Raw genomic sequence first — 14,272 nt, forward strand, 5'->3', positions numbered from 1 at the left:
ATACTGCTAAGATTTGTTTATGTTTGAGCTTCACTGCTGTCTATGTGCTATTCTTGGTGTTTTTTACTGAAAGAGTACGACAGACTTATAAATAAATGTTTCAGAGGAAATTCTGTAACGTTTGTTAACTTTTCGACTTGTGTACCTCACGCTCTTGTTCCTGAGCCACAAATGTGTCTCAGGACAAAACTGGATTTCACAATGCTGAGATAGGTCAAAAATTACTTTGTGGTGCTGAGGTTGCACCTGCATAACATAGCTTGTGGCAAAATGCATAAGTGAACCACACAGAATAAACTGCTGTAGCTACCTTAAAAAAGGATTATGACACAATGAACAAACTAGGACAGAGATCAGATCTTCTGAGACCACTTGTAGGGAGATTGCAAAGAAGAACGGAAATAGTTTGGGTCTCAAAATCCCATTCTATCAACTACCTTCTAAATAACTGAAAAACTGTGGTATTTGTGTGACTGAATGGCTCCATAATAACTATTTTTAAAGATTTGATATCGAAGAAAGACTGTTCAGTAGTTAGTTAATTTGGCCCACAAAGTAACAAGGAAGTAAAATTATAGTGAATCACATCATGAAGATTTGCTGAGTCAATTTCCTTTCAACCTGCACCAAACCAAGAAAATCCAGACACCAATTTTAAAGCTAATTGTATGCTGCTTGCTGTAAATCAACAACTTTTGTTGTCCTAATACTAGCAATGAATGCTAAGCATTGATCAGACAAGACCTTCTAATGATCTGCTGTAATGACTGTAATCACACACATTTAATCATAATAAAGCACAAATAAAAGATCTTTTTCAAAAATACGAGCAGCTTAGTCTCTTAAAGCTCTAAGGATGACAGAACACAGGATGACGGACAGGACAAAAACTATTTTTAAAACGCAAAATAATATGCAGATCAGTGCTGAAGGTTAAGTGTACAGACTGTTCATACCTACAAGGAAAACAGTACCATTATTTTTTCTGCATATTAAATCAGCGTTTCTCCTTCTCACTACATGACAAGGTGATCATTATCCATTCAGTCAAAAGCCTGCAACAATAAAAGCATTAAACTGAATGCCGCAGTCTTCAGCCCCATTAATTATTCTGCAGCATGTTTTTTACATTATGCCATAAATATGTGGCAGTAGCTTCATGATAATCCACTAACAAATACTCAGCAAATTTTGATTTAAGTGGAATATTTTCAGGAAAGAGTGGCACCAGACAGAGTTGTTGATCGGTACCATTTTCTTGCTGATACGATTTATGCCACAGCAAAAAAATTTAAGCCAGATGCTGCCAAATGTTAGTATGCAGAAGAAACTAAATAACATCTTCTTGTTAACTAATTCTAAATTTAAGAATCAATAACAAATTGATGCCTGGTTTCTAGTGGGCAATGATCTTGAAAGTAACTGAATAACTGTTCATTCTGCTTTTCACCAGCTTTATAGAATTCTCTATTAGGTGGTCATCTGAGTACCGCAGACAAGCTCAAGTTGAGAGGTGGCTACCTCAACCAAGACATTCGGTAAAACACAATACAATTTACATTCATAGTGCCTTTCATGTCAGGAGGACATCTCACTGAACTTCACAATGCTGACTGTACAACTGAGCTTGGGGTGGGGGGCAGACCTGCAGAGGGTGGGCAGGTGAAAGATGAGGGAACGCCAGGTCAAAGTTAGTAAGAGTAACAATTAGTTTCCCAAGTCTTAAGCATTGCACAGGGATGTGCTGACACCATGAGCAGCATAGCAGGAATGGTAGTTCCTGTTAAGATCCATTCGGATCATCTGTTTGTTCTGCAGTCAGGTTCAAGATCTTCATTAACAATAAACATTTGACAAATACTGTATATAAGCATTCTCCAAAATACACCCAGCCTTTTTTCTTCATTGGCCTATATATTTCCCTTTATCCCCCTTCATAATTCCTAGATGAAAAGAAAAGGCAGATGAACTGATCCAAGGTCTCTACCAACTGCTCACTGGCTGCTGTATGGGAAAGTCATCAATTTTATTTCCTGAGCAAGTATGTTACTGATGGTAATTTTGAAAATATCATATTAGTTACTGCATGAATGATGATGTTTTCAATAGATTTGCCCATTCAACAAGAAAACCAACAAGAATCCTAAACAAGAAAGATTTTATGCTCTGCCAAAATTCCATTTTCCTTTCTCAATTTATAAACTATGCCAAGTATTCCCAACTACTGTGCAAATCAATAGAAAAATGGGCTCAGAAATCTTTCACTTAAACAGAGGAGACTTACATTTCCAAAAACCTCTAGAATTAATAGTATTTGTTAGTGATTGGTCATAATCCTGAAGCTGTTGGTTTGAATCCCAGATGTACCAGAACTAACTCCACCTGACAGAAGGACCTGGCAAGCTGGCCGGAGTTAGCAGGGGGAAGAGATACTTTGCCTCAACGAGCAGGACAAAGTGCGTTCTCATCTTTTTCGGTAACAGCCAATCAACTGAAAGAAAATGGTCGAACTTTGTCTGTGCATAAATAAGAACCACTACAATGTGCATCCGCATCACCTGAAAGTTTCCTGAGAAAAATCGAATTTGAGTCTGCAATCACAAGGGTCTGGTCTGATTAATGAATCATTCACATGCACAGAGGAATCACTGCTGTTTCTGAAGTGGAAAAGATAATCAGAGTTCAGTTTAAGAAAAATCTGTCAAGAACAGAGCTTGACTAGTAAAGTGTCCTGTGCAAAAACCTAAAACCAAATTTCTGTGACTGTTTGACACAATTTATTCAAGTGACTAAGTGACAACCCTAATGGTATTGGTTTGAAAACACAGCCTACCCCCAGCTCTACATTTCAAACCATCTATTTTATTTTAATTTGTGAAAAAGAAAATATTATACAGGTCAAATATGGATTATTTACAAATTTCTTTTAAACTGGAAGGAATTGTGGCATTTTACTTCAAAATAAATCAGTGACAAAAAAATTCACCAAAGTCAAAACTTTGAATCATTGAAAACTAATTTATTAGAACAATGGATGTTTTAAAGTAACAGCTTCAAAAAATAAATATGTATCATCTCTCAACGCAAAGCAATTAATGGCTGAAACTACTGAAGTAGCACTGATGAATTTAAAACTACTTAATGCATCCGCAAAACTAATTCTGACATGACAGATCCTAAATCCTTTGCTGAGTAGAATTATAATTATTGTAGCTCTTTGCATAAAAAAACTTTTACTTTTTGACCCATACTAGTTAAGTGAAGACTATTTCAGAAATTTACCCATTTTCACTTTGCCATCCACTATTTTTTCTAGGCTCAATGGAAAAACAACAAAAATGACCCAATTTTTTCCATAAATACTTTGGATAAAGTTACTGAAGAGCAGTAGGTTTAAAATAGTGATTTCAAATGTAATTTCTTAATAAAGACTGAGTCTCAAATAGTGATTCCAATGACAATGCCCTCCAGAACATAAACAGTATAAGAGAGGGATTCCTACAAGTCTGAGTTGCATAGTTCCATTTACTGGAAGAAGACTCCATTTGCAACTTCCTTAATAAACTATTATTAAGAAATCACTTTGAAACCTGCATTTTAATGCAATGTAGGATTTAATGTCCCGACCCAACTGTCCAGCGCCTTGGGATGTCCTTCCGACGTGAAAGGCTCTCTATAAATGCAATCTTGTTGTTGTTGTTAATGGCTAGTGCTACAGCAGAAATCTACCCTTTACTTGCAATGGGCCAGGCCTGGAGGATGAAAAATGTTAAGCATCCGGGCTTGATCTTGTAATGGATCTGGACAAGCTAAGTTAGAGACTCAAGAGAGTTCACATATCAAAAAAGTGGAGCTAAGATTGCTTATAATCAATAATTGTTACATTACAATCATGAAAGCAAAGTAAGAGACTAGCTAATCGCAATCAATCGAGAGCGCATATTGTATACAGTACAGAAAAAAATTAGTTAATGATGAGGACGATGGTACCATTAATTTCTCTTAGAAGTAAATAGACTTTTCAACAGAAAATTTTTTCAACTGTAGTAATTCAGAGTAATTGTTTGGAAAGTTGCTCCAAGCCATCTGATCCTTGAAGAACGATTCAACAACCGGCAACAATTAATAGTATCAGAAATGAAAGAGCCGACTGACAGATTTTATAATTCAGGTTATTTTATTATTTATGTGATTTTTTTAATGCCAACTCTGAGTAAAATTCTGCTGTTCCACAATATCATTCTTTGCAATTGTTAGAAAAAAAAATGAAATACAGTAACTTATGAGCTCTTCCCTACTCAACAAGTTTAAAACTCCTAATAGTATTAGTATCCATTTGAAACATTTTCAAATTATTGATACCCTGTATGACTATGCTTATCTATTGCTATTATAGCTCACATGGTGCAGATAACAAAAACACTCAAAATAATTATGAATATTTAACTTGACAGTCATAACCTCCATGGCTTCACATTGTATTGTACCAATATTTTTGGTACAGATTATGCTTTCCCACCAACAAGAATATACATACAAACACCAAATCCTCTGACTAAAATCACTGCAGTTTAAATTATTTCCACTATCTGCGGAACTCTTAATAACATCCATCAAAAAAAATGATTAAGTGAAAACAAAGCTGACTGAAAAAAAGGGAGCAAAACAGTTCTAAGAGGAAATTGAGTGCAGAGATGTGTGAAAAAAACACCCTGAAGGGTCAAAACATCATGCGGAAAGGACAATTCAGATTTGTTACTGGGCAGATTAAGTATTCTGTAGACAATGTACATCACACCTAATATTTCAAGTTCCACAACCCACTGCATCTTCATTGGGTCTAAAGCTCAACATTTACAATGGGATTCTAAAATAGTGCCTGAAAGCAGAAATTCACTGACTCACAGGAACACAGCTTTAAGTACAATGAATAAGGGCAGAATCGCTACCAGTCGGCATGAAGCACATTGGCAGAACTTACTATTTGTGAGTCACTATGCATTGCACTTTTATTGTCTCTCTCTCCCTCTATGCAGAAAGAATTTCATTCCAATTTCATTCCATCAAGACTGAAACTGTTCCATAACCTAATGTTGAGGAGCACATGTAAACTGCAACTCCACCAGCCTGAAGTTTATTCGCTCTTAACCGTGCATGTAATAGGTAACAAGAGAGATGGACGATCATGGAAGAAACTGGGAGAGATAAAGAACTATTTAACTGACAAGAAATAATGTGGAAACACATGAGACTTTTTAAAAATCTAGAAGATGAATAAATAAGAAATCAAGTTGGCATTTATGCAGAAACAGACTGTTCAAGAAACGTAAAGCAGGAAGGAAATACGCTAAAAGGTTAAAAACATGCTAGATTAGCAGCAGCTCACATGCTCAAAATATCTGCAAAACTTCAAAACACAACCACATTTTTTTCTCAAGCAATGCACACAGGCTGACAGTTATAACACAGTGGTCGGCCTCCATAAACTCAGACCCTTGTATTATAACAAGGTGTTCTAGGAAATGGCCTCGCCTCCGGTCAACGCTTCCAGATCATCAGGTCACCGGTGATTGTGCACACATGCAGGCAATCAGCACTGGTAGCTGGAAGCATTCGCTTCTGATATGCCATTACTCCAAGGTATAACTACATTATAAGCAGACTTTGCCACGGCATATTTATAACAAGGTCAGCTTGCATAGTCAAAACATGAACGTTTTAAAGAATCTTCAATCATGAGCTCCTCTTTCATTTAAAAAAAAGTTATTACCAAGATTCCCTATATTAAATATATAATGTTAGGATTATTTCTGTGACTTCGCAATAGTTTGTTTGATGAGCGCATCAGCTGGGAGCAATTCGAAGTAGGAACTGCATCTGGGGAGTTAATAAATCCAAACGCACAAGTGACAAAAGATTAACATTGGTAAATGGGCCATTAATACAGGAGGCTTCACTGATCTTTAGATAAGAATCTTTTCTATTATCTCAGTAGCTTTTTTAGATTAATAGCTTGAGACAAAAATATTCCACAAACAGACTTTTCTTTAAAAAAGATTCAATAAATTGCCATAAAGGGGGAAAACACAGAATCAATAGGAGGCCCGATAGAAAGGTTATCGGCATTAGCCCCAATGATGCAATGTGTAGCTGCAGCATACAGTCCTGGAGCTCACCAATTCAAATCCTGGTTTGTACGGAGTTTGCTGGTCTCAGGTGGGGCTCGTGGGGACGCTAAATTAGTCCAGGATTAGGGAGGGGAAAAAACAGCCAAGTTTCCTTCTCCTGGCTCTACCAGTACTCTTTAAAGCATGCAGAAGGTGGACAAGGAGACATCAAGCTAAGCTGTGGCCTGCCAACAGTCGCTGCCAAGGCTCACAAAACAACAATAACTTTTATATAACGCCCTTCACGCGAGGTAGCGTCCCAAAGCTCTAGAGTCACACATGAACAAGATCCACTTGGGCAGGGTACTGGAGTACAACCAGTGCCCATGGAAACACAAAAGTAAAAGTGAAAAAGTAACCAAACTCACACTGGAAATTAAATTTCAAAGCTTGTTCCTCAATCCTTTTAATCATCTCATTTCTGGCTGAACAGTTTCCAGTCCCACATTTGAAAACTCAATTTTCCAACTGCAGCATCTATATTCTGTGCACAATTTACAACATGTTCCACCTGTTTTCTCAGTTCTTGGCTATAAATTATCCAGGTACCTAACAACAAAATTATATTTGTAAAGCGCCTTTCACTTCGGGAGGACATCCCAAGGCGCTGAACAGTCAGGGATCAGGACCCAAGAGTGGGGGGCAGGTTTCAGATGAGGGAAGGCAGAGGGGATAGGAAGGTGGCTGAAGGTACGGTCAAAAAGGAGGATCTTGAGTCATGCTTTGAAGGAGGCAAGAGAGGGAGCAAGGCAAAGGGATTGTGGGATGGAGTTCCAAAGAGTGGGGTCAGAGAGGCTGAAAGGCCGGCCGCCAGGGGTAGGGCGGGTCGGGTAGGAGACCTGGAGCAGGATGGAGCCTGCTGATCGGAAGGAGTGGACAGATTGATAGGGGGTCAGCAGGTCAGAGATGTAGGAGGGAGAAAGGGTGTGCAGGGCCTTGAAAGTGAAGGATTTTGAATTCTATCCTCTGAGGGATGGGGAGCCAGTGGAGCCGGGCGAGGGTGGGGTGATGGGGTCATGGAGCCTGGTGCAGGAGAAGACATGAGTTGCAGAGTTCTGGATGATCTACAGCTTGTGGAGGGAAGAGTTGGGGAGGCTGACAAGGAGAGTTTCCGTAGTCGCACCTTGAAGTGTATGAGGGTTTTGGCGACCTGAGGGGTGAGGCAGTGGTGGAGTCCGGCAATGTTGCGGAGATGGGGGATGGCAGAGCAGGTCATGGCACGGATATGGGGGAGAAACAACAGTTGAGGGTCGAACAAGACACCCAGGTTCCTAACTGGCTTGGTGGGGTGGAGTGTGCAACCGTGAATGCTGATGCTGCCAGTGCCTAAGGTGCTGAGACACATTTGCCAAGAGCATTGGAAATTCACGAAAAATTGGATTTGTTGGGAGAACTTATTTTTATAAAACATGGGAATTTATTATTTGGCACTGATTTATTACATTTATTATTACAGAACTTGCTGTGGTAGTTAAGAAAATCACTATTATAGAATTAATGTTCTTGTGATTTACAAGATTAGTTAATTGCTTTCTTGCTGGCTTGTACCTTTATCATACCCAGCCCTTCAGCATCGTATGTAGCACAAGGTGCAATTTTCTGAAATTGTCACATTTATTTTCTGATCGATATATTCCAATGTCAACTTCTGTAACTAAGTATATTTATAGCCCCATGACTATGAAGGCATATAACTTCATGTATATTTAGACAAAAACAGAATTGAACAACAGGGATGATCCCCAGTGTTATGGAAAAGAGCAATAATAATAATAATAATAATAATAATAATCCTTGCATTTGATATAGCGCTTTTCACGTCGGGAGGACGTCCCAAAGCGCTTCACAGAACACACTGTAAAGTGAATTGACTGTATATTTGTGGGCGAACGCGGCAGCCAATTGCGCACAGCAATGTCCCACAAACAGTCGTAGATTGAAAATGACCAATTTAATTATTGTTTTTTTTTTTTGGAGGGATTATTATTAGGCTCTGTGTGGAGTAAGGAAACTTGCCCAAGGTTTCGCCCTGTGCCTGGAATTGAACTCAGGTCTCTCACTTGCAAAGCGAGTGCTCTAACCACTGAGCTACAGGACTCCAATGCAAAACAATTAGACAAGCTTCGGCTCCTCAGTCTTCAAAAGAACCATTTCAGAGGGGACCCAATAGAGGTATATAAGCTTTTACATGGGATTGAGTATTCACCCACAAATACACAGTCCCTCCACAGTAAATTCCTGTGAAGCAGTTTTGGACATCCTCCCAATGTGAAAGGTCACATGCAGATGCCAGGATTACTATTATTGAAGTAAACTCAGAACAATACTTTCAAATGCATCAAGCCAGTAGAACAAGAGGATACAGTTTACAAAGAGCAGGGTTTCGAAGGGAAATTTAAAAAGGTAATTAATGACTGGAAAAGGTTACTAGGAAGAGTGGACTCAGTCAAAAAGGTTGCAGCTGAGCTGGCAGTAAGGTTAGTGGGCATACTTGAAAGATGAGATCAAATGGGCTAAATAGCTTCGGTCATCCCAAACTTTCTTGGTCCATGATAATTCTGTTATGACAACAAAATAAAACTTGGGGAATAACAGTAATATATTTTCAGTTTGGACTGTGTGTCTGGCAGTTAGTGAGAACCCAATACTTTTCCAAATACAAGTCTCACCTGTAGAGCCTTTATTATCGAGCAATACTCGAAGCTGGCTGCACAACTGGATCATGTTGTTCATCTGCCTGTTTGGCTGTAGATCTTGCACCCAGGCTGGAGCATGGCAGACTGGACAGCCATTCCCAATGGAGTCAGCAACACAACTTCTGTAAGGAGAGTACAGACATCACGCTACACACTCTGCTCAGCTTTTCCAAGTCAGGAACTTGTTGAGTGAATGAAATCATAGGCAATCTCAAAATGCTAGTTTTAGTATGGTGCAAAAATACTGTATCCTTACATATAATACTATAACCTTCAAGTTATACACACTTTATTTGGCTACCTAGAGGATATTGAACTTGCATCTTTGCATTGTCAAATAATATATTCAGCCACTTTATTAAATTCTTCCCTAAAGTGAGGGTTTACTTTTAATACGAGTGCCCAACGCCAAATCACTCTGCAAAAGAAACAATGTCGCAGTGCTGCTTGCGCCTGGGGGACATAGCACAGGAAGTGCTGTCAACAACAACCTGTTGACCCAGAAATCAGCCATTGTTTCAATGGTCTGGTTTAACTGCCTTTGAGATATTGGACCCAGGTGACTGCATTGTAAGAGTTTCTCTGCGTTATGTTCCACAAGAATAACCCCCTATATAGTTGTGAGTTCTATCATTAAAAATTCTTGTTTTCTAAGAAATGTTTGTGGCACCAAGGATAGGCCTTAATCGGGTTTTCTGCAGTAGTAAGAAAAAAATCACGATTTTAGGTTAGATGCTGTACTCTAGTGATAATATATTCCATTAAAAGATTTATACCCAGGCATATAGAGAAATAAATCGATTTCATGCTTTGCCAATACACAGCATTCATTGGGTTCCAGTATTATGTGCAACATCTGCATTTCTTTGATAACCAATCTACCAACTGAAGTCTCTGCTCGGCTACCAAACTGGATTAAATGCACAGGGCAGGCAATCAAAAAAAAATTCAACGATATCCTAGCAGGCTTATTCATACATGGCAAGTTTTGACAATTCAATCTTAGCTCTTACCTACAAAAGACATGTTCACATCCTCCAAGGCAGACAGGCTCCTGCAGCAACTTACAACTGAGATATAAACAGACAGTTATGGAGCATCAAGACATGCAATGCAGAATACACAACATATCTGACTGAAAAATGTTACAAGAACCATCTACTATATGCATTTAAAGCAGGTAAATTATCATCAGGCCACAGTTAAACTGAACAATTACAAAGGATTATATTGCTGTTTCTGTCATTTTCTGCAAAGAGATGTTGAGCCACAATTGCAGAAAAACTGCATAACCAAAATTCCTAAAGCACCCTGATTACACTGTATTTTGACATAAATTAAATCAGCCCATTCACATGTTTGGGATCAACAACCGTTCTGAGCTATATTTCAGGATACCTTGAAACCAGCAATGTTTAGATATTGAGTTATTGCGTAATGTCTAATTCACATGGACTTCCATGTCACTGGGAAGACACTGAAATATAGTTTATTGGATCACACTCCTAATTTTTTATATAAAATTTTTTAGTATATCCAATTATTTTCCAAATTTGTCCCCATTTGACAAATGCCTCCCTGCTCCTCGTCTCCAGCCTCATCTTGCTGAGGTGCGGTTCCGGTATAGTATTCCTGCCCAAATAGTAATTGGCTATGTGCGAGTCTTGGCAGTATCAGCAAATCGTTCCAAAACAAAAACTGCATTTATATTTACGACTGTTTGTGGGACATTGCTGTGCGCAATTGGCTGCCGCGTTCACCCACAAATATACAGTCAATTCACTTTACAGTGTGTTCTGTGAAGCGCTTTGGGACGTCCTCCCGACGTGAAAAGCGCTATATCAAATGCAAGGATTATTATTATTATTATAGCGCCTTTTATGGCAGGAGGATGTCTCAAGGCACTAGATAGCAAAGGGTTGGCACCCATGCTGCGGGTTAGTCAAGAGGAGTGCAGGGCAAATGGAATAGTTCAACTGCAGTGTCACAGCTATGCCTGACTTTTCTTCACCACAGTTCCACACATTCGCATTACCTGTAGAGGGTGGTGAACAAGCATTAGAAACAACCTTATCCAATTTTATCCCGCCTACCCCTGAGAAGAACTAGTCCAACTTATGCTCATGACACAGCCTTGGTTCAGAGCAGCAAATGCATCATGGACCAGGATTTGAACAAGTGAGCTCCTGGTCCATAAGAAGCAGTTCTACTTTCTTTTTTTTTAATGTTGGCCAGTTTTACATAACAAGCATGTACTGGGACTCTACCAATAATTCATTTATTAAGAAAATATTGCTTTAAAAATGCATCTCAAGCTATCAAAAAGATTCACCCTTCCTATGCCAAAAAGATGTAGTGTATGACATATGGGATTACAGGTATATATTATCTTCAATAACCAATTAAGTTAAGTGGAATTTGACTTATCAGCCAATTACAATTATCAATGGAGAAATCTCCCTATTATAGTGGATAACTGAGGTTCCAAAGAGTAACCCAAGTTCATATGAAGTCATAAACTCCTCCATTTATCATATCCATTCTCTGGCTATTGATTCCACTCATATTCATCAACTGCCTCCAAATCCCACTCTTTCAGCGCAGTAGCTAAATCATGATCTCTTTTGATAGGGGCAATGATCGCCTCTTTCTTTCAATTCCTCAAGGAAAAGTTTGCTGCATGCAGCTCACAAGACCGCCCAATAGCTATTATCTCTTGCATTTCATATTTCCAATGACAATCCTCCATATAATCCTGCCCTCACTATCTTCACCGCTAAAGTGATCTAAGAGGCTCCACTCTACCGAGGTCATCTCTTGTTGCCCTGCTCCCCCCCTCCTGCTCCTATAAAAGTTATGGTTGACTAAACTCTTGCAATGTAATCAGTGGGCACAGAGGTCAGAGGACAAATCAGGAAATCTCCCCCCCACCCCCCGAGAAAACAGCCAGGATCCCAACTCATAGCAAGAAGATTGTGCATTGCAGTGAGACTGGTACAGACACACACACACACATTGACAAGACACATCAACACATACACACGCACACACACACACAGATATTGACAACAACAATCTACACTTGCACAGCATCCTTCACGTCAGAAAGACGTCCCGGGGGCGCTGGACAGTCAGGTGTTTTTGGACCCGAGCTGGGAGTTGGGAGCAGGAGGGGTGGAGGTCGGGGTGGATGGGTGGGGGGGGCAGGGGGTGGGGGATGAGGGTTGACTGAAGGCACGTTCGAAGAGGACGGTCTTTAGGCAGGACTTGAAGGAGGCAGGAGAGGGGGTGAGGCGGAGGGATTTCAGGGAAGAGTTTCAGAGCAACGGGTGGGGGCGAGGCGGGGGGAGGGTGGGGGGGGGGGGGGGGCAGAGATCCTGACTGCACAGGACACACATGTGACAAGACACACCAACACATGTACATACAAACACACACACACACACAAACTCACATACAGCCAAACACAAACTGACACACCAACACTCACACACATACACAAAGAGACCCCGAAACAGACGGCCCAGAGAGCCAGACATGGCCCGAGTGTGACCCCCTCCGCCCGGAGGGGGGGGGGAAGAAATACACCCTCTCCCCAGCCGTTGGCTGTGTGTAACTCTCTCCTGTACAGTGTAGTGCAGAGAGCGGCAGTTACCATGCCGAGCACTGCAGCAGCCGCTCCAACAGCACCAGCGCCCCCCCGCTCCGGGCCCAGGGCCGCCTCAGCCCGAACCCCGACATCTCGTTGCCCGAGTGAACTTTCATAACGGCCGCCAACTGCCAGCGCTCGCGCCAAAACACCAGACCGGAACCGGAACCACTTGCGGGGGAGCACTGATTGGCAGCTAAAGGGAGGGGGGGGGGGGAGAGGGGGGGCGGGGTAGAGACTGACAGCCAAGGGGGCGGGGTGGGGCAGTGACTGACAGCCAAGAGGGCGGGGAGTGGCAGTGACTGACAGCCAAGGGGGCGGGGAGAGGCAGTGACTGACAGCCAAGGGGGCGGGGGGAGAGGCAGTGACTGACAGCCAAGAGGGCGGGGAGAGGCAGTGACTGACAGCTAAGGGGGCGGGGAGAGGCAATGACTGACAGCCAAGGGGCGGGGAGTGGCAGTGACTGACAGCTAAGGGGGCGGGGAGTGGCAGTGACTGACAGCCAAGGGGGCGGGGGGAGAGGCAATGACTGACAGCCAAGAGGGCGGGGAGTGGCAGTGACTGACAGCCAATGGGGCGGGGAGTGGTAATGACTGACAGCCAAGAGGGCGGGGAGTGGCAGTGACTGACAGCCAAGAGGGCGGGGAGTGGCAGTGACTGACAGCCAAGGGGGCGGGGAGAGGCAGTGACTGACAGCCAAGGGGGCGGGGAGTGGCAGTGACTGACAGCCAAGGGGGCGGGGGGAGAGGCAGTGACTGACAGCCAAGGGGGCGGGGAGTGGCAATGACTGACAGCCAAGAGGGCGGGGAGAGGCAGTGACTGACAGCCAAGAGGGCGGGGAGAGGCAGTGACTGACAGCCAAGGGGGCGGGGAGTGGTAGTGACAGTGACCGACAGCCAAGGGGTGTATTGACCGACAGCCCCCAACCTCGGCTCTCGCCAACCTGCGCCCCTAATACTTCCCGGAATTAGGCGGGCGGGAGGCGTCCCTCCCTCCGGGGTGGGGTGGGGGGGGAGAGAGAGAGAGAGAGAGAGAGAGAGCGCAGCGCCTCTCTCGGGCACCTCCACGGGTGGGTGAGGCCGCGTGGAATCCTCAGCTCGGAGCGGACACTCTCGACCATCGTGATGGTTTTTCCGCCCGTGCCCGGCTGAAACCCCCCCCCCCCCCACCCCCCCAAAAAAAAAAAAGCCGGGGAGGGGGGGGGGGGGGCGGGGGGCGCATTGACTGACAGTCCAGGGGTTCACTGATCGACAGCCGGAGGAGACAGAGTGGGGCGGTTGAGACGTGGACTGACGTTGGGGCAATCCCGGTCTCAATTGGTTTTTTTTTCATTGGCGCGTGCAGCAACCCATCGCCATTTTTAAGCGCATCCAACCTGAGCTGAGAGCTCCGTGCACCCCCGGCTATATTTATTGGAATGCGCACTCTCTCCCTGGAGGGACGCAACCTGCGTACCCCATTCCCAGAGAGTATTTGGGGCGGGTCGGCAAGAGCCAAAGCTTGGGGTTCCCCCTTGTGAAGGTTGGGATACTGCTGGCCTCTAACCAGCTAAAACCGCATAGTTTGCCATCGGTATCGCTGCCCGGCAAGTTTTCCCACTGCCTGTCCCGTTACCCGTGAGGGCTTTGTCGTACAGGATGATTTGATATACGACAAGCATGAGTTTGGACCCTCATTAGGTGGACGGCAGGTACCAGGAACGTCCGGCTTCAATTACCTTTCCTGGCACAGTCATTGATTCATTAATTATCCTCTGTGTA

The 14,272-nt window shown here is 42.8% G+C and overlaps 1 protein-coding gene across 1 annotated transcript in view; it reads right to left on the bottom strand.

Moving 5' to 3' along the window:
• The window catches only part of bard1 (BRCA1 associated RING domain 1), a 51,234-nt gene extending 38,575 nt beyond the window's left edge, over nt 1-12,659 (bottom strand). The window contains exons 1-3 of the mRNA XM_042336510.1: nt 12,519-12,659; nt 9,877-9,933; nt 8,837-8,985 (exon numbers count right to left, since the gene is read on the bottom strand). Of these exons, the coding sequence (XP_042192444.1) occupies nt 8,837-8,985; nt 9,877-9,933; nt 12,519-12,628 (316 nt within the window). The 5' untranslated portion in view covers nt 12,629-12,659. The remainder of the gene's footprint in view (nt 1-8,836; nt 8,986-9,876; nt 9,934-12,518) is intronic.
• Nucleotides 12,660-14,272: the final 1,613 nt, after the last annotated feature.

This window comes from Callorhinchus milii, unplaced genomic scaffold (genome assembly GCF_018977255.1).
Source record: "Callorhinchus milii isolate IMCB2004 unplaced genomic scaffold, IMCB_Cmil_1.0 Scaffold6, whole genome shotgun sequence".
Classification (NCBI taxonomy): domain Eukaryota; kingdom Metazoa; phylum Chordata; class Chondrichthyes; order Chimaeriformes; family Callorhinchidae; genus Callorhinchus; species Callorhinchus milii.